General features: G+C 47.9%; 1 protein-coding gene across 9 annotated transcripts in view; it reads right to left on the reverse strand.

The window, feature by feature from the left end:
• Nucleotides 1–21,687, reverse strand: part of LOC140426617 (BMP/retinoic acid-inducible neural-specific protein 3-like) — a 264,377-nt gene that overhangs the window by 123,199 nt on the left and 119,491 nt on the right. For all 9 annotated transcript variants that reach the window (XM_072511613.1, XM_072511614.1, XM_072511615.1 and 6 more), the window contains exons 3-4: nucleotides 4,365–4,555; nucleotides 375–553 (exon numbers count right to left, since the gene is read on the reverse strand). In XM_072511613.1, the coding sequence (XP_072367714.1) occupies nucleotides 375–553; nucleotides 4,365–4,555 (370 nt within the window). The remainder of the gene's footprint in view (nucleotides 1–374; nucleotides 554–4,364; nucleotides 4,556–21,687) is intronic.

Raw genomic sequence — 21,687 nt, forward strand, 5'->3', positions numbered from 1 at the left:
CATAACCACTGTTACAAAACCCCTAGAGAACAAGGTATATTGCAGAGGTAGTATTGTCATTTATATGGTGAATGGCAAGCTATGGGTCTGTTGTTGGAGTGAAGGAAGATCCACAGGAATTTCTGTTAAGTCCTTTTCCAATGGCCGTGACACAGTGGGTGCATGATGGCTTGTTCAATGGAACAGCTGACAATAGCTGCACGACAGAGGAAGGTATTGGTTGGGGTGGAGTTGTTGAGTTTCAGAGGATGAACAGTATGTCCTGAGGGCAAAAGATGGGTTTGATAAAGGGTGTCATGTAGTGTGAACTGTGGGCAAGGGATGAGGACAGTAAAGAGAGCCCAATGCGTATGTTTAAGAGTAAGAATGATTACCTTGATTGCTGAAGAGGTGATTTGGATCTCGTGGAGCTTCCGCAATGTGGTCTCTCGGTCTATGAAATAGGAGGCAGCCAGCTGGTGAAGAGTGTCCAAATTGATAGCAGAATTATTATTGAGATCGATTTTCCTATTCAACTTCTGTTTGTCCACGAAAATAGTCAGCGATTCTTCCCCTGCACAGCAAAGAAAATCATCAGCAGTTGGAGTATAACTTGGCAATGCTGATGAGATACAGGCCGTCGGGTGATTTTAGGGTGAGAGGTAACAACAAAGAATGCATTACTCCTTTACCTCTGGAGGCGATCACAGGGTAAGCTTTCCTGCTACTCCTGGCCCATAAGCAATGCTGCAAAGTTAATTTCCTGCTGGATCTAGCCCCTCTCATATCCTTTATCTGTCTGGTTTCCCAAGTCCAGGGCAATGTAGGCAACAGCAGTAAAACTACAGTCCTTCTTAAAATGGTACTCAGCTTCAATGTTTCATAGATTTCATAGAATCTACAGCGCAGAAGGAGGCCATTTGGCCCATCGAGTCTGCACCGGCTCTTGGAAAGAGCACCCTACCCAAGCCCACACCACCCTATCCCCATAACCCAGTAACCGCACTCAACCAACACTAAGGGCAATTTTGGACACTAAGGGCAATTTAGCATGGCCAATCCACCTAACCTGCACATCTTTGGACTGTGGGAGGAAACCGGAGCACCCGGAGGAAACCCACGCGCACACGGGGAGAACGTGCAGACTCCGCACAGACAGTGACCCAGACGGGAATCGAACCTGGGACCCTGGAGCTGTGAAGCAATTGCGCTAACCACTATGCTACCATGTTGCCCTCATTTCAATGGCTAACTCTCTCTCCTGAAAGCAAAACGGTCACTTGCTCCAGCTCCCATGCAGATAAAAGAGCAACTGGGCAGATTCATATTGCTTGGGTTGTTGCTTGAAATCATTAAGATTTCACCTCTCACCCAACCCAACCACACCTGATTTGGGGGGTTAAAATTACCTTCCTGTAGTCTAAACCATGGCCATAACTTCCAAGCTTCCTTGAGTTGGATTTGGGGGGTACTCCAAAGATGCACTGGGAAACCCCTTTCAGAACTTCAAAGGGAAGTGCGAATTTCCTCTGGGCAATTTCCCCATGCTGGGAAAAGCGCAAATTACAGATGATTCTGGCTGTTACACAAATAGTTACCCGGTGAAGGTTAAAAGAATTAAAACCTCTCCTAACTACTGAGTAACTATTGACAGTAGATTGGCCGCCTCACAGGACTTTCCCCACAGCGCTGACCCCCCCAGGGAACTCTACCCACGCACTACCACCACTTCCCCATGGGACTCCCCCCTTCCTCTCCAAATGCACCCCTCCCCCTTCCCCATGGTATTCTCCACCCCTCAGGCTCTCCGCCCTCCAGACTCCCCCTGACATCGGACACCTGCCCTCGCCAATGTCCAAAACCCTCCCTCAACAATGCTTGTCTCCCCCGATGTCTGACACCCCCAATTTCTGCCACTGCCCCACCCACCCACGATATGCGACCCACCCCACCAATATTCAAAACCCCCTACTCTCGCTGATCGCTGATCCTTTTGTTGTCCGAATCCCTTGATTTTATGACACCCCCAATTTGACCTCCCCTTAATGTCTGACCTCCCCTCCATGTCCGCCACCCGCCACCTCCCGCCCCATTTTCAACGCCACCATGATGTCTGACCCGTAACACCCCACCTCTACCTGACCTCCGATTTTCTTCCACCCCCAAAAAATTTATCCACTTACGAAATGGTTACCTTCTCATTGGTCTGTCAATTTGACTGGGCCTTCAAACTAACCTGCTTCATGACAGTTAATGCCGTGAAAATGGGCGCATGCCCTCCTTCAATTTGCCTCTCCTACACTTAATAATAATAATCTTTATTAGTGTCACAAATGGGCTTACATTAACACTGCAATGAAGTTCCTGAGAAAATCCCCAAGTCGTCACATTCAGGCATCTATTCAGGTACACGGAGGGAGAATTCAGAATGTCCAAATTACCTAACAAGCACATCTTTTGGGGCTTGTGGGAGGAAACTGGAGCGTCCAGAGGAAACCCACGCAGACACCGGGGGAACGTGCAGACTCCGCACAGACATTGACCCAAGCCAGGAATCGAACCCAGGTTCCTGGAGCTGTGAAGCAACAGTGCTAACCACTGAGCCAACATGCTGCCCACTCGACGCTGGACTTCAGAGACAGCTGCACTGCCTGGATCTCGCCCGGCCTGAATCAGAAGGTCGGGTGAGACATGCCCAGAAGAAACTTTGCGTAAGTAATTGAGCATGAAGTGGCAATGTGACACTGATTGTCACCCGGTGGAAGTTACATCCTTGGACATCTACATTATAATCTGCAACTGCCAACATGATAATATCAGTATGAATATAGAATGAACAGACTTGTATCATCACTAAAATAGCAGACCCAGCAGTATTAAACACATTGGATGTTTGTGCACTTACATCAATGTGGCAAATTGCCTGGGTTGCCCTAGCTAATTTTTAAAATTTAAAATATATCTGTTCTGCTTGCGTCAGGTCGTAAGGAATTTAATCTATGTCATCCATCCCAGACATGACAGTTATAACTCTTATTAATCCTGGAAACTACTGCAATTGCAAGAAATTGGAAGTTTCCAGGAGGTGAGTTAGTTAAAATCAGCACATCAGCGAGGAAACATGCCATGTCAATCATTAAAAATGATTTCCTTTGTCTTTATACAATACTGCAGAGATACTGGGCCAGGTTAATTAAATCATAAACAGTAATTTGACTACAAATAGAATGAAGGGACAGCAATTCGGAGCCCATCCATAGGAACTGGATCATCTATGTTTTTGTCCCAGCAAGCATTTAAATATCTATTTAAAAGTCTGGGCCAGTTTGATCCCTTAAATTTGAATTTTAAAAGGGTGAGCCAAGGTTTATAGAGATGCTAAATTGCACCCATGCCTTCCATGAGCGAAAAACCTTTGGAAATTGATGACAACTATATACTATTCATTTCAATAATTTATGTAAATAAGCCAACTGCTGGTGTAAAATGGAGCCTTGTCTCAATGATACGCCATTCCCTCTTTTATAGGAACAGGAGAATTCCTGTGTTATATTAGAAATTGGAAAAGAAGTTTTCTGTTAAGATTCCTGAGTCTTGCTATTTGGTATTGAGAGATAGAACAGAAAAGATGAACTTCAGGTTGTTGGGGACATGAGGTCTGCTTATGGGAAGTGACTGGAAGCGCGGAACCCAGGAGAATACCTAATGTATAACTTTGCCCAGTACCAACAATAACTCGTAGGCCACCAACTCAGATTCAGGTCTCCTGTTGAGGAAAAAAAACATAAATCCTGTAGATCCCTGAGGAGGGAAAGTTATTTCCCATGCAGAGTAGAAGCAGAAGAACATAATGAGCAAATTGCCATGGGAATTTTATGTTTATTCATTCGCGGGATGTAGATGCCACTGGTTCGGCCAACATTTATTCCCATCCTTAATTGTTCTTTTTATGGTGGTGGTGTGTCACCTCCTTGAACCATTGCGGGCCACATGGTGTAGGTTTACCCACAGTGCTATTAGGAAGGGTGATTGACTCTTTCAGAGCAACACAGCAGGGTCATCTGGTGACCAATCGGGACGCAGAGTGGGGAATCACTCCGGGGGAGGAGTTCTCCTATGCCGAGGTATTTTAGAGCTAGCTCAGACATGCTGCTCTTGAAGATCACAAAATAAATCCCTTTTTTTCACTCATGGGGACTCTGAAAGTGCATCGTTACAGAGGGAGATCCAGGATTTTGACCCAGCAAAAATGAATAATAGGAAGTACCCTTGTCAAATGTTATAACTTATAAAGTAGGAAAGTACAGTTCACCGTACAGTACAGGAAAATAGTTACATTTGTTCACAATGGTAGCAGTAAACGTGGGAATGTTTTGTTTTTTTACCTCCAAGTGTTCCGGATAATAAAAAATGTGTGCCATACTTCTTGATTAGATTGTCGATTATCTGTTGTGGACTTGGTCTCCGTCCCAACAAACGTATATTCCGGATAAACTCTGGAGCAAGAGGCAAATCTGAGCCCAAAAAATCTCTTCTTTCCACAGCTAGATTATTCACCTTCCATCGCCCAAACTCCCTGTCAACAGAAACACGCACATTACAAGAGTGGATAAATCAACTCACTTTGCAAAGAAGAAACTGTACATAACAAAACATTGCACTGTTCAGCATTTACATTGATCGCCCTCTCTTGCTCAATAGATTTGCACATACTGCAGCCCCAGCTAACAGTTTTTGAAAACAAAATATTTTAATACAACAGATGATCTCAGAATGGCAATGAGTTCCAGGGGCGAAATTCTCACGAAACGGCGCGATGTCCCACGGCACAGGCCCGCCCGTGGATCGGTGGGCCCCGTTCGCGGGCCAGGCCATCGTGGGGGCACCCCCCGGGGCCAGATCAGCCCACGCCCCCCCCAGGACCCCGGAGACCGCCTACGCCGCCTGGTCCCGCCGTTCAAAAGGTGGTTTAATCCACGCCGGCGGGACAGGCAATTTATCGGCGGGACTTCGGCTCATCCGGGCCGGAGAATCGAGCGGGGGGGGGGTCCGCCAACCGGCGCGGCACGATTCCCGCCCCCGCCGAATCTCTGGTGCCAGAGACTTCGGCAACCGGCGGGGGCGGGATTCACGGCAGCCCCCGGCGATTCTCCAACCCGGCGGGGGGTCGGAGAATGACGCTCCAGATGAGGGAGATCCCACATTGACACTCCTGAATTCTGGCTCCATATTCTGCTATTGTCCAAGTTAATGATTGAGATAATGATTATGACCTAGATCTTGTGGTCGACAATGAAGCACCGGTGTATGCCACTGACCGCGTTTAAAAATAGGTTACTACCTTCCACACAAGCCTCAGCAGGGACTTTCTTTCCAAGTTGCAACATGGACCTATTGGCGATGTGAGAAGAGAGGCCTCGTGGTAAGCATAATCCTTGGCGAAGCCACATTTATTTTGATTTCACCTTAAAGTCTGCTTCCAACTCAATGACAGATAGGTTTTGTTGTTAATCATTTAAAAAATGTTTTCTTTAATCTACTTTTAATTCTAGCTCCACAAACTGGCATCCTCCAATCCCTAACCCCCCTTTCAACACTAGCAAGCTCCCACAACTTCACCACACCCGCCCTCTCGGCTCGCTCACCCCCATGCCCAGCACCCCTGCAGGCTCCGTTCATCAACCCACCCAGGAGCTCTGGTTCGGCTCATCCGCATCCCTTATATTCCCAACCCCTCGCCCCACGCCCAACACCCTTTACTCTGTTTTTCATCCTCTGCCTTCCCCCAGCTCCCCCGGTTTTGCTCATCCACACCACCACCCTCACCCTGGCTCTGCTCACTCCCTCCACCTTCCAAACCGGCTATGCACCCCTGCGCCGCTCACACCCATGCCTTTGGCTATGCTCATCCCTCCTACTCAGACACCCCCGGCTACGTTCAACGGCACCCTTGTCTCCCCCACCACCCCCCCCCCCAACTCCCTCTACCCTGAGTATTTCCAGCACTGTCTGTTTTAATTCAAATTTCCACTATATTTTTGCTTTTGTATCATTCTGTTACATTCTATTCTAATTCAATTTTTCCTTAGAGCGTATTTTTGTTGTAAAAATATTCGAAAGTAATATCAAACAGCAGTACAGTTACCTCCGGCTACACTGGATATTAACTACAAGGAATCACACCACATTCTTTACTGAATTCGTTTTTTTTTTAAAAATATATTTATTAAAGTTTTTTAACACAATTTTTCTCCCTTACAAACAATAACCACCCGCCCCCCCCCCCCCCCCCCCCCCCACCATAACAAAAAAAAACGAGAAATCGCGCAGAGCAAGATATATACATGGCAAAATGATATATTTACACAGCTTTGTACACTGGCCCTCACCCGTACGTGCCAGTTCCCCTAACCCTTCATGTTATCTCTTGCTCATCCACCCTCCCAGGCAGTCCCCCCTCTCCCCCACCCCCTCCCAGGACATCCCCCCCCCCCCCAAAGGTTGCTGCTGCTGCTGACCGACCTTCCTCTAACGCTCCGCGAGATAGTCTAGGAACGGTTGCCACCGCCTGTAAAACCCCTGCGCAGACCCTCTCAAGGCGAACTTAATCCTCTCCAACTTTATGAACCCAGCCATATCATTTATCCAGGCCTCCAGGCTGGGGGGCTTCGCCTCCTTCCACATTAGCAAGATCCTTCGCCGGGCTACTAGGGACGCAAAGGCCAGAATGCCGGCCTCTTTCGCCGCCTGCACTCCCGGTTCATCCACTACTCCAAATATTGCTAGCCCCCAGCTTGGCTTGACCCGGACTTTCACCACCTGAGATATTGCTCCCGCCACTCCTTTCCAGAACCCCTCCAGTGCCGGGCTTGATCAAAACATATGGGCATGGTTCGCCGGGCTCCCTGAGCACCTTCCACATCTGTCCTCTACCCCAAAGAACCTACTCAACCTTGCCCCCGTCAAGTGCGCTCTGTGGACCACCTTAAATTGTATCAGGCTGAGCCTGGCACACGAGGAGGAGGAATTAACCCTACCTAGGGCATCAGCCCACAGACCTTCCTCGATCTCCTCCCCCAGCTCCTCCTCCCATTTACCCTTCAACTCTTCTACCTGCGCTTCCCCCTCTTCTTTCAACTCCTGGTGTATTTCCGACACCTTGCCCTCCCCGACCCATACACCCGAGATCACCTTATCTTGAACTTCTTGTGCCGAGAGCAACGGGAATTCCCTCACCTGTTGCCTTACAAAAGCCCTCACCTGCCTATATCTAAAGGCATTTCCCGGGGGTAACTCGAACTTCTCCTCCAGTGCCCCTAGGCTCGCAAACGTCTCGTCGATGAACAGGTCCCCCATTCTTCCAATCCCCGCCAGCTCTGGAACCCCCCCGTCCATCTTCCCCGGGACAAACCGGTGGTTACCCCTGATCGGGGACCACACCGAGGCTCCCATTGCACCCCGGTGCCGTCTCCACTGGCCCCAGATCCTTAGCGTTGCGGCCACCACCGGGCTCGTGGTATACTTTGTCGGCGAGAGCGGCAGCGGTGCGGTCACCAACGCCCCCAGGCTCGTTCCTTTACAGGACGCCATCTCCATCCTCTTCCATGCCGCCCCCTCTCCCTCCATAACCCACTTACGGATCATCGCCACATTTGCTGCCCAGTAGTAGCTCCCCAGGTTTGGCAGCGCCAACCCTCCTCGGTCCCTACTGCATTCCAGGAACCCTCTCCTTACTCTTGGGGTCTTATTCGCCCACACAAACCCCATAATACTCCTGCCTACTCTCTTAAAAAAGGCCTTAGTGATCACGATGGGAAGGCACTGAAACACAAACAGAAACCTCGGAAGGACCACCATTTTGACCGACTGCACTCTACCCGCCAACGAGAGCGGTAACATGTCCCATCTTTTGAAATCCTCCTCCATTTGCTCCACCAACCTCGTCAGATTCAGTTTATGTAGGGTCCCCCAACTCCTGGCTATCTGGATCCCCAGATACCGAAAGCTCCCCTCCGCCCTCCTCAGCGGTAGGTCCCCTATCCCTCTTTCTTGGTCCCCCACCTGTAATACAAAGAGCTCACTCTTCCCTACTTTGAGCTTATAGCCCGAAAACTCCCCAAACTCCCTTAGAGTCTGCATAACCTCCACCATCCCCTCCATTGGATCCACCACGTACAGCAACAGGTCATCCGCATATAGCGACACCCGATGCTCTTCTCCCCCTTGGACCACCCCCTTCCATTTATTAGACTCCCTCAATGACATGGCCAATGGTTCGATCGCCAATGCGAACAACAGGGGGGACAGGGGGCACCCCTGCCTCGTCCCTCGGTACAGTCGAAAGTACTCCGACCTCCGCCGGTTCGTCACTACACTTGCCATCGGGGCTCTGTAAAGGAGCTTAACCCAATTGATAAACCCTACCCCGAACCCAAACCTGCGCAGCACCTCCCAGAGGTACTCCCACTCTACTCGGTCAAAGGCCTTCTCCGCGTCCATAGCTGCCACTATCTCCGCCTCTCCCTCCTCCGATGGCATCATTATCACGTTTAAGAGCCTCCGCACATTGGTGTTTAGTTGCCTGCCCTTTACAAATCCCGTCTGGTCCTCGTGGATTACCCCCGGGACACAGTCCTCGAACCTCGTGGCCAGCACTTTTGCCAGCAACTTTGCATCCACATTGAGGAGCGAGATCGGCCTGTACGATCCACATTGCAGTGGGTCCTTGTCCCGCTTTAGGATCAAAGAAATTGTCGCATCCGACATTGTCGGGGGCAGGGTCCCCTCCTCTCTTGCCTCATTAAAGGTCCTCACCAGTAGTGGGGCCAACAGGTCTGCGTACTTCCTGTAGAACTCCACCGGGAATCCGTCCGGTCCCGGGGCCTTCCCCGCCTGCATGCTCCCCAAACCCTTGCTCAGCTCCTCCAACCCAATTGGTGCCCCCAAACCAGCCACTTCTTGGTCCTCCACCCTCGGGAATCTCAGTTGATCTAGGAATTGTCTCATCCCCTCTTCCCCCGCTGGGGGCTGGGATCTGTACAGCTCTTCATAAAGGGCCTTAAATACCTCGTTTATTTTCGTCGCACTCCGAACCGTGGCTCCCCTTCCATCTTTGACTCCCCCTATTTCCCTCGCTGCCATCCTCTTACGGAGCTGGTGTGCCAGCATCCGACTCGCCTTTTCCCCATACTCGTAGGTTGCCCCCTGCGCTTTCCTCCTCTGTGCCTCCGCCTTCCCTGTGGTCAACAGGTCAAACTCCGTTTGGAGCCGTCGTCTTTCCCCAAGTAATCTTTCCTCCGGGGCCTCTGCGTATCTCCTGTGCACTCTCAAAATCTCCCCCACTAACCTCTCCCTTGCCTTACCCTCTGTCTTCTCCCTATGAGCCCTAATGGAAATTAGCTCTCCCCTGATCACCGCCTTCAACGCCTCCCATACCACCCCCACCCGCACCTCCCCGTTGTCGTTGGCCTCCAAGTACCTTTCGATACACCCCCTCACCTTCCCACACACCACCTCGTCCGCCAGCAGTCCCACATCCATCCGCCACAACGGGCGTTGGTCCCTCTCCTCTCCCAGCTCCAGTTCCACACAGTGTGGGGCATGGTCCGAAACGGCTATAGCCGAATACTCCATCCCCTCCACCCTCGGGATGAGCGTCCTACCCAGAACAGAGTAGGCTTTGTGTACATGGGAGAAGAAAGAAAATTCCCTGGCCTGCGGCCTTGCAAACCGCCATGGGTGCACTCCCCCCATCTGATCCATAAACCCCCTAAGTACCTTGGCCGCCGCCGACCTCTATGAAGTCCTTGATTTGGAGCGGTCCAGTGCTGGATCCAACACTGTATTGAAGTCCCCTCCCATTATCAGGTCTCCTATCTCCAGGTCCGGAATGCGCCCCAACATGCGCTTCATGAATCCTGCATCATCCCAGTTCGGGGCGTATACATTTACCAACACCACCCACATCCCTTGCAGCCTACCGCTCACCATTACATATCGCCCTCCATTGTCCGCTACAATAGTCTTGGCCTTATATGACACCCGCTTTCCCACCAATATTGCCACCCCTCTATTCTTCGCGTCCAGTCCCGAGTGGAATACCTGTCCTACCCATCCCTTTCTTAGCCTGACCTGGTCTGCCACCTTCAGGTGTGTCTCTTGGAGCATGGCCACGTCCGTCTTCAGTCCCTTTAAGTGCGCGAACACTCGAGCCCTCTTCACCGGCCCATTCAGGCCCCTCACATTCCACGTTATCAGCCGGATTGGAGGGGCTCTCACCCCCTCCCCCACACCCCACCAACTAGCCATCTCCTTTTCTGGGCCAGTCCTGTGTTCACGCCTCCCTTACCCTCCAGCCCCGCAGAGGGGGGATCCCCGTCCCGACCACCTCTTCTGTGTCCCATTCCCTTTCGGCCAGTGCAGCAGCAACCCTTCCCCCCCCCCTCCCCCCCCCTTCCCCCCCTCCCCTCCCCCCGCTAGACCCCTGTCTATCTTTTTTGCTCCCCCCATGTCACTCCCGTAAGTCAGCTGATGCCTGCTGACCCCAGCTTCCCCCGCTGTCCCATTGACCTCTCCGCGTGGGAGTCTCGCAATCCATATGCATTCCTTCGTTCCCCTTCCCGCCTTTCTTCCCGCGCGCGGGAAAACACCCCGCACTTTCCAAAGCCCGCTCCGCCCCCTCTGGTGCAGCTCCTGTCGCGGTCTTGTCTCTCTCCCCCAGCCCATGTAACATTTCCTGCGCATGATTGACCCCCTATATACAATAACCATCACACATCAAACCTCAAACCTCAGTTAGAGTGCAACTTTTCGGCTTGTTCAAAGGTCCACGCCTCTTCAGGCGTTTCAAAGTAATAGTGTTGGCCCTTGTATGTGACCCACAGTCGCGCTGGCTGCAGCATTCCGAATTTCACTTCTTTCCGGTACAACGCCGCTTTGGCCCGGTTGAAACCCGCTCTCCGCTTTGCAACCTCCGTGCTCCAGTCCGGGTATATTCGGATCTCTGCATTGTCCCACTTACTGCTCCGCTCCTTCTTGGCCCATCGCAGGACCCACTCTCTGTCCGTGAACCGGTGGAACCTCACCACCATCGCTCTTGGCGGCTCATTTGCCTGGGGCTTCTTCGCCAGCACCCGATGTGCCCCGTCCAACTCCAGCAGCCTCGAAGGGGCCTTCATGCCCATCATTGCCTCGAGCATCGTGCTCTCGTATGCCCCGGCATCAGCCCCCTCCACTCCCTCAGGGAGACCCAGGATTCGCAGATTCTTTCTCCTCGACCTGTTCTCCAGGTCTTCGAGTCTTCCCGCCCACCTCTTGTGTAGCGCCTCGTTCTGCTCCACTCTCACCGCCAGGCCCACGAGCTCGTCTTCGTTCTGACTGACTCTTTTCTGTACCTCCTGGATCTTAGCTTCGTGGAGCTTCTGGGTGATCCCGAGTCCTTCAATCGCCGAAAGCATAGGCGCCAACATCTCCTTGCGCATCTCCTCACGCTTCTCCTCGAAGCAGCACTTGATGAACTCCTGCAGCTCCCCTTTGTCCCTGGCCGCCGCCATTTTGTTTTCTTTCCCTCGCTTCTCCCGTTGCTCCAGTGCCGCTCCTTTGGCCGTTACACTTCAGGGGCGTCATTCTCCGCCGGCGGGAGTCTCCGTTTTGCCGGCGCCCGGGGGTTTCCCGACGGCGTGGGGCTGCCCCACAATGGGAAACCCCATTGACCGGCCGGTGTTACGGAGACTCCCGCCGGCTGGTCGGGGCAGAAATGTGGCGGGGCGGGTAGGAGAATTTTGCCCCTGGTCCGTTTAAAAAGTCTATGGAAACTCCTGAAAAAGGTCTGAGAGTCAGTTCCAGACGGGAGCTGCCGAATGCGCAACCTACTCCTCCATGGCCGCCTCCGGAAGCCTCGTCCCTGCTTCTTCAATGGCCCTGGTAGATCCATTCACAGTTGTTCCCTCTGCTGCTAGAATTCACCTTTGATAGAGTCAAGTCAGATTGCAGCTTTAAGCTTGCCCTTGCATGCTGGAAGAGGCCTTTGTCTAAACCTGCAGCCAAAGCCAAATCCTTTACTGTTTCTGCCGGGTCTGGCAGCCAAAAGACATAACATTCCTGGGGGACACTGTCAGCAGAATGCTGCAGTCTTCTTGCCACACCGGGAAATGTCAAACAAATGCCATGGGGGCCCTGTAAAAGAGCCCAAAAGTCCGTTCCAAGCGGGAGCTACCGAATATGCGACCTAGCTCTGCATAGCCGCACCCGGAAGTCTGAATTCATTTTTATCATGCAGCCAAACTGAGCACATGATGAGAAACCATGGTTAGGGTTAGATATTGTTTCTTATTCTTTTTTAAAAATTCTTTCATGGGATGTGGGCATCTGTTGACCATCCCTTATTACCCTTGACTCTAACCTAGTTAAGAGTCTACCATATTGCTGTGGGTCTGGAGTCCCATGTAGGCCAGACTAGGTTAAGGAGAGCAGACTTCCTTCCCAAAAGAGCATTAATGAACCAGATGGATTTTCAAAGACAGTTGATAATAGTTCCATGGTCACCATTACTGAGACTAACTTTAGATTCCAGGTTCCCCGAACAGGCGCCGGAATGTGGCGACTAGGGGCGTTTCACAGTAACTTCATTGAAGCCTACTTGTGACAATAAGCGATTATTATTATTATTAACCAACTTCAACTTTCACCAGCTGCTGTGGGGGGATTTGAACCCTTATCGTCAGAGCAATACCTGGGTCTCTGGATTACTAGTCCAGTGCCACTACCACTGTGCCACCGTCTTCCATCCCACACTAATTCTGGTGCTTGTGAGTTAACAGCCCACACTGTATCAGGTGTTAAGTTATTTCCAAACCTGCAATTGAGATTGGAGCTGAAAAAGGTCAAGAATGGAGAAAGATGAATCAGCTCCTTAGAGTTGGCAATATTGGTAAAAGAGAAGGACTGGGTTGCAATTGAGAATGGAGCTGGTAATGTCAGTGGAAAAGGGAAGATTTTGTTTGCAATCAGCAATGGAGCTCAGAGGCTCTGGGACAGAAAGCAGGACTATAATTCGGAATTGATTGAGAGGGGCTCTCACTGAAAAGTGTGACAAATAGACATTTTTCATGGTGATGTCAATGCTGAGCTAATGACTGCAGAGACATGAAATGGTCAATATGGCTTTATAAATAATAGATCCAATCTTTCAAGTCGACAATGATGCTTAAAGGGGGTATTAAAATTGTTAAATGAGAGTAAATGATAGTAAGGCCAATTAAAAGGAACTGTTGACTTAGATTTTCAGAAGCCATTTGACTCATTTCCACATGTGACGCAAATAAAATTCAAGATTGTGGAATCTATGGCAAATTAATAAATTGCGCTGAAAACCAGTTCAGTGATAGGTGATTTTAAGTGGAGAAAATTCTAGGTCGGACAGGACTACCCAGGCGTATTATGCAGGACAGACCATTGCTCACATTATTAATAAATGAGTTATAGAAAGTAGCTTAAAATGTATTCTAAAATGTGGAGCTGCACAGCCAAACCTGAGCATAATATACAAAGCGATCTCAAATCAGTTGAACTGGTGAAATTATGATTAACCAAGGAAATTTTTATATTGATTGTATTACATATATCTGTTGCAGAAATGTTATTGAGAACTTAGGTTCAGGATCCAGACTGTCTTTGCTAAAGCTTCAATTAAGAGGTCATAAAAGGTGAGGTCATGATTACTTTTAACCATTTAATTGTTTACAGAGAGATGCCTAATGCTATGATTTCTGGAGATTCCCTGCAGTGTAAATAATTTATGGGAGAGTGATGTTTAGTCCCAGCTAAGCAGGTCATCGAACAAAGTGGGACACAGATAATGTAATTAATGGGAGGAGCCAGGTCTGTAGCAAGCAGTTTTGGCTACTGGTTTTCTAGTCAGACAAAGACAGAAGGATTTGCAGACTGTTCCTGAAAGGGTCTCTCCCTACTTTTCTGAAAGGAAATCGCCACACAATAGTATAGCAAGTATCCTTATGTAAATTAATTTTATTTAGAAGTGGCTTTTTATCTGTAGTGGGCTTTGTTTAATTGGAAATAGAAAATATAAGGTAGTATTTAAAGTGTTTCTATGTTTTCTTTAGAACTGTTTATCTGGTAATTATAGACCTGTTTTTCTGTGATGTTAATGTGGTTACTAATGTGTAAATAATAACGTTTGTTTTAATATAAATGATCCCTATTTGTCAGTGGAATCACTCCTGGGACAAAGTATCCTTTCCTCACAGTTTTACACAAATTGAAAAATTGCTGGGGTTCAAAGAACAAGAAAATTACAGCACAGGAACAGGCTCTTCGGCCCTCCAAGTCTGCACCGACCATGTTTCCCGTCAAATGTAAAAACCCCTACCATTCCGGGGACCATATCCCTCTATTCCCATCCTATTCATGTATTTGTCACGACATCCCTTAAAAGTCACTATCGTAACTGCTTCCATCACCTCCTCCGGCAGCGAGTTCCAGGCACCCACTACCCTCTGTGCAGAAAACTTGCATCGTACATCTCCTTTAAACCTTGCCTCTCGCACCTTAAACTTATGCCCCCTGATAATTAACTCTTCCACCCTGGGAAAAAGTTTAGGACTATCCAGTCTGTCCATGGCCCTCATAATGTTGTAGACTTCATCAGGTCACCCCCTCATCCTCTGTCATTACATTGAGAACATAGCAAATCTCTCCAGCCTCTTCTCATAGCTAATGCCCTCCACGCCGCCTGGCAACATCCTGGTAAAACTTTTCTGTACCCTCTCCAAACCCTCCACATCCTTCTGCTAGTGTGGCGACAGAATTGTACACTATACTTGCCAATTTTTCTATAATCTCGTCTGGTTTCCTAACATAAATTGACATCTGGCCCGGTACCATAACAAGTTAAGGAGTGATAGTCAGAATCCACTGACCAATTCATACCAACATTGGACACCCAGTGACTCTTCAATGCTGAACCACAGCACCACAGATGAGCTGCCCATCAAGTCAACACCCTTTTTCAGGTGCAGCAACCCAGTCAACTCTCCGAATGATAGGTATTAGCCCTCAACCCTTTAAGTTATATCTTCTGTCAGGCACATTGGTTTTATATCTGATTCTTGACAAAATCTTGAGTGACTATTGACAGAATTGTACTATAGATTTAAGTACCTTCAGCTTCACTAAGAACATGTCAAAAATTAGTTGGGAACGATGGACGATAATGTATCTTGCCAACCGGCACTCAATAAGTATAAGCAATAGAGTTTAATTTGCGCCTTCATTGTCTTAAATGGTCAAAGTGATTTGTTTATTTAGATTTATTGAAGAAATAGTTTTTTTTTCCGATTGGATAAATGATTCACTGGGGATTTAGACAAACATACAAAAATGCATATGGCATTTGGAATAGTGTTTGGGGCATGTGTTCCCTGGTTGCATGAAATATTGCTGAATTTTCTTCAAGGATATTGCAATAGGATGAGGTAATTTCACTCGATCATGACTGATGTGTATCTTAACTTTGTTTATTCCTTGACACCCTTGCCCATCAAATATCTTTTCGATTTTTCCAGCAACCACAGACTTTGAGAATAGAGTACTCCAAATGTTCACTACTTTTTACATTACTTCAATCCTAAACGGCCTAGCCCTAATTTAAGTTTGTGCCTCCCATGTTCTGGATTCCATCTGGCAATGGAAGTAGTTTCTCAATCTCTGTCAAATTCTTGATCATTATAAATCACTTCATTATTTCATTTCTAAAGCCAAAGGGGTCAACAAAAGTGTTGGGTTTAATGCATGGTTGAATGAGCACTGGAGCTCTATGAGCTCTTTGGAGCAACAGCTGTTTGAACCACACAGAGGGGCTCAAAAATAGTCCGGGTAATAATCACTTATTGTCACAAGTAGGCTTCAATGAAGTTACTGTGAAAAACCCCTAGTCGCCACATTCCGGCGCCTGTTCGGGGAGGCCAGTACGGGAATTGAACCCGCGCTGCTGGCCTTGCTCTGCATTACAAGCCAGCTGTTTAGCCCACTGTGCTAAACCAGCCCCTAAGGTTTGAGGCTACATAATGTTTTGCACATAAGAAGAAGGAAACAAGTTGAATATTCCAATCAGACATTTGGTCGCAAAACTAACAAATATTTGTGAATTAAACCCAAAGACTTCCAGCTGAAGGGTAACTTGGACACTACAGAATTACTTGCTTACGCATGCTTCTAGTATTCACTGCACTTTTTATGTTTCATAGCACAATTTAATCCTTAATAAATATTTTAGCTGCCAAGGCCTGTAAATTGCTGGTATTCTGACAATAGGCACTATTTTTAACAACTGTTATGATCCAGCCCATGTTTATTGCTGTGTAAACCAAATCCCAAAGGAAACCTGGCCCACGTATCACAACCTTCTTTTTTATTGTGACAATGAGAAGAAAGGTTTATGGAACTCAGAAGCCACAAATTCCAGTAACACTTTTGGGATTTTAAATGAGAATATTTATCACCAAAAATAAAAAAGAACTTAAGCGCACAAGATTAGTTACACAGTTAAAATTTCCTTCACAGAACGTTCCTCAAAAGAACCTCAGTTGGGTTAGACACACAGACACCATTCCCTTATCGATGTTCATTCCAGTAATATTATTATACGACAGACTCGTTGTTGCTGTAGGAAAAGAATATGACAGGACGTCTCAGACTCCCTTCCAGTCTGCTGTGGAAATACAAGAAACTTCAAAAACAAAACACTGTTTCCAGAAAAACAGACACATTTCTGGTATTACTGGAATGGCTGTTTCACATTTTGCATCTTAACAGCTCTTTACCCACCACAAAGCTATGCCCTAGAAGGTCTCACATAGCCACCTCATCACACAACTCAACATCTCTCCTTAAGTATCCTTTTCACTTTCATCTTCGATACTACTGTCCTCAGCATCTTTTTGAACTTAACTTTCCCGACAATCTGTCTTCAGTTTAATTAAATTAGATTCACACACATAGATCTACAAGCCTGCTTCACAGAATAACACAATAGACCCCCCAAAATATTGAAAATAAAAACATCTTTCTTCACACAATCAAGAAAGGTTAGTTCAAGTGAAACTTTGAGTGGAATTTACCAGCTCTTCACGCCAGCGGGATATTCTGGTTCCCCACCGACACACCGGTTTCCCGGTGATGAGGGGTGCAGTCAACAGGAAATCCCGTTGACAACGGCGAGAGCAGGAAATGCCACTGGTGGGCCGCCTCCGCTGCCAAAAAACATGCGGGGTTGGCCAGTAAATCCTGACTTTATCTCCTCAGGTACGCATTTCTGCAAGGGAAAAGTACAGGAAAGATATAGCTCCAAGATCATGGGAAGCAAGTGCTGCTCACAGGAACTGCAGTTAAGAGAAGGTGGTTTATATAGAAAAAGAACATACTTTAACTTCTTTCCAGTCACGGCTATTCACCCCTCAGCTTCATAACCAGCTATGAACTACACACAGAGGCAAAGAAGAAGGATAATTACATGAACAGAGGGAAGAGTAAATATGCAAACCTATCATCATCATTCACAACTTAATTCATTTTGTCCCAATGTAAACCCTGCCTCCCAGGGTCATCTGTCACTTGTTCTTTCATTTTGCTTTCACACGGGGTCAGGGGTGAACTAGCTGGATGGATTTAGAACTGGCTTGACCACAGAAGACAGAGGGTAGCAGTGGAAGGGTGGTTTTGCAAATGGAGTTCTGTAACTGGTGGTGCTTCTTGGGATCAGTGCTGCGACTCCTGCTGTTCATAATATTTATAAATGACTTGGAAGAAAGTGTATCTGGTCTGATTAGCAAGTTTACGGATGATACTAAGATTGCTGGACTTGCGGATAGTGATGAAGGTTGTCAGAGAATACAGCAGGATATAGATAGGTTGCAAAATTGGGCAGAGAAATGGCAGATGGAATTTAACCCGGACAAATCTGAGGTGATACATTTTGATAGATCCAAATAAATGGCAGAGCCATCAGGAGCATAGACACACCAAGAGATCTGGGCATGCAGGTCCACAGATCCTTAAAAGTGGCAGCACAGGTGGAAATGGTGGTAAAGAAAGCATATGGCATGCTTGCCTACATCGGACGGGGCATCAAGTATAAAAGTTCACAAATTATGTTACAGTTATAGAGAACATTGGTTAGGGCACATTTGGAATACTGTGTCCAATTCTGGTCACCACACTACCAGAAGGAGGTGGAGGCTTTGGAAAAGTACAGAAAAGGTTTACCAGGATGTTGCCTGGTATGGAGGGTATTAGCTATGAGGAGAGATTGAATAAACTGGGATTGTTCTCCCTGGAGAGACGGAGGCTGAGGGGCGACCTGAAAGAAGTTTATAAAATTATGAGGGGTTTAGATAGGGTGCTCAGTTGAAGGCTTTTTCCCAGAGCAAAAATGACAATTACAAGGGGGCACAAGTTCAAGGTGATGGGGGAAAGGTTCAGTGGAGATGTGTGGGGATAGTTTTTTATACAGAAGGTGGTGGTGGCCTGGAATGCACTGCCAAGTGCTGAGATTGAGGCAGATATGTTAGCAACCTTTAAGACTTATCTAGATAGACACATGAACAGACGGGGTATAGAAGGATGCAGGCGGTTCATCTACATAGGATATGTTATTGGCACAGGCTTGAAGGGTCCTGTGCTGTAATGTTCTTTGTACCCTTAATCTCCAATTTAAATTATTCTGCTATTTTACCTTTATGCCACGACCAGCACCTCCTTTAGTTCTTTACACTGCCATTAACACTTGCTCTGTCTTATGTTCTAAACAACTTTGTGAAATCTCACCTAGACCTCACCTAGTTCCCACCTATCACTGACATTTTTATTTCACTCCATCTGCTCCACCCCCTCTCTAACAGTATATCGTCCATCACATTTCTCCTTCTCTTTAACCCTGAAGAAGAGCTTAAAACACAAATGCCGTTTCTCTCTCCGCGATGCTGCCAGACCTGCTGGGTTTTGCCAGCTATTTCTGTTTTTATTTCTGTTGTACCCTCAATAAAGACGCTATAGAGTAAAACAGAAGGCTTTAATAAGCTAAGAATTAGCCTGGTGCCGAGACGGGTGCTGACTGGGTGCCGCCTGCAAGGTGGCCCCTTATATACGGCTCCCAGGTGGGCGGAGCCAGAGGCGGAGTCCCCCAGGGTTCCAAGCCCGGTCTTAAAGGGGACATCACCTTACATGATGATAAGGGTACAGTAATACAATAACCGTTCATCACAATTTCAGATTTCCAGCATCCACAGTATTGTGCTTTTGTTGACAACTTCACTTTTTCACAAAGTCCTAAATCTCTCCATGATGTAATCGAGAGACAATCTTTGGGTAGGCTGGCGAGTTATCCAGAACTCTTGAAGGGAGTTGATGGTGAATTGTCAGACAGTAAAACTCCTCTTTGCACTTCCCCAGTCAATTCATTCCCCAACAATCTTATCTTGCATGTTACCACTCAAACCATTTAAATTCTGATTATTCCATGGATTGGATGACTGTTCACTCAAAAATAAAAAGACCTTTCAGAAATGATGAAAAGAATACATAGGCTAAATCTCAGATACAGTTAACATTTTGGGGGATTTATTTCCTCCCTGTGGGTGCGAGGATAAGGCTGCATTCTCAATTTTTGCTCACATTCAGATTTTTGCTGAAAGAAATGAATGGAACAAGATCCACCCTTTACATAATAATTGCGTCAGTGTAGCGAAACAGCTCCAGGGCCCTACAGATGAACAGATGGATTTTCATTGCAACTTGCAGAGTGGAGGAAAAGAGGATGTGACAATCACCACCCAAGTTCTCAAAAATAACTGAATGTTGAACATGAACCCAAAGTGAACATGAATCAATCCCATGGTGCATCTTCTTGCTGATTGCTTGCTGAGGCAACGCTCACAGGCACTTTCTTTGTGCAACCCATAAGCAGCATATCGTACTGAGTAGCATACAGGAAGACAATTAAGTAATGTTAAATTTAATTAGTAAAACATTAAAATTGATAAAAGGATGCAAGAAGCTGCCCAGCTCCAAGGCAACCTTCCTTTGAAACGATCTATGAATACATTTGCAAAATGAGTTCATGCCCTTCGGCCAGCAACATAATATGGGGCAACATTAGTCGGCAGTCAACAAGTTTAGTCTGAATAGCTGGGCTTTTTCGAATAGGCTTGAATGTTGTTGTAATTTTGTGTTTGGGAATCATGGCCGGGATTCTCTGAAACCCTGGCCAAGTGTTGATTACAGTGTCAAAACCGGTGCGAGCGACTCCGGCATCAACGGGCCTCCAGGCCCAGGTATTCACCGCTTCCTAGGGGGCTAGTATGGCGCCGATGTGGTGTCCGCTGCTCGAAAGCCGGCGCGCCATGTCTGGCGCGGGTCCGTGCATGCGCGTGGGTTGCCGTCTCCACACCGGCCCTCGGGCAATATGGCGGAGCCCTACATGGAGCCGGCGCAGTGGAACATAGGCCCCCCCACCCCACCCCCCCCTCCCGGAATTAGCCCTCCCGACGATCGGTAGGCCCCGATCGCGGGCCTGGCCACCGTGAAGGCCACCCCTGAAGTTGGAACCCCCGCCCCCCCCCCACCAGGGCGGCCTCTGCAGCCAGAACTCCAAAGTCCCGCCAGGTAGGACCATACGTAACCCACGCCGGCGGGACTTGCCAGGCACTCGGCCCGGCGAGGCCCGGAGAATCGCCGGGGGGCGCTTTCAACGGCCCCGACTGACGCGGCGGCAACCTTGCGGGCGCAATTGGCGTTGATTCTCCGGTCGCTAGAGAGTTGGCGGCCCGGCGTCAGAGCGGCATGGCGCGATTCACGCGCCCCCACCCTCACCCCCTCCACCCCCGGCAATTCTCCGACCCGGTCCCGGCCCATATCTTCCACAACTCAATGAATATTCAACATACTTTGTAAGTGGCAGCTTTATGTTTAAGGTTGGTGCGTTTAGGAAGAAATGAGAAGATTGAGCATTGGAAATTGTTTGAATGGTCGCTCCAGAAATCTTAAAAGATGTAAGGGTGCGGAATAAAGGGCACCCTCACTTCTGAAATGATCTGCTGTCCTGAAGAGTTCTTGATTTACAGGCCAAACATTTCTAAACAATATTTTGAAGGACAATATCCCGGACCTGCAGGTTGTACCATGATTAAAACAAAAGTTGAATCTTAATCTATTGTTACAAATTGAGACAAAAGAGCCCTGATTAAATGTGTGAATTAACATTTCTTACACTGGGCGGTAGGGAATTGAAGGAATCATATTGTGGCCCTGATATTTTTGTGTAGTTTAACATAACGAAATGGTGTTTCCAATTCCTTGAGGTACCGTTCTTCTTTCTGTTACAGTCAATAAAAGCCCCAAATTAAAGCATTTCCCTCACTTCAACTCACACTGACTCTTTCCACAGTCACTTGTCAACTGAGAAAAAGTTCCCTCTTGGATTTAGCCACACACCAGATTCATAAAAAAGAATGGAAGTGCAGGGGTTGCACCGCTCTTCCGTTCACTGCTCGACTACTGGCAGCCATTCATTCAGCCATTCCGCTCCTGCTCTTTTGAGTGTCCATCACTCCTGTTCTGGTCAAAGGCCCTGCACCCAGCATGCAAAGATCAAGGACATGCAGCTGAATGTCATAATATAAAGTATTCTGGACTTTA

This window comes from Scyliorhinus torazame, chromosome 7, assembly GCF_047496885.1.
Source record: "Scyliorhinus torazame isolate Kashiwa2021f chromosome 7, sScyTor2.1, whole genome shotgun sequence".
Taxonomy (NCBI): Eukaryota; Metazoa; Chordata; class Chondrichthyes; order Carcharhiniformes; family Scyliorhinidae; genus Scyliorhinus; species Scyliorhinus torazame.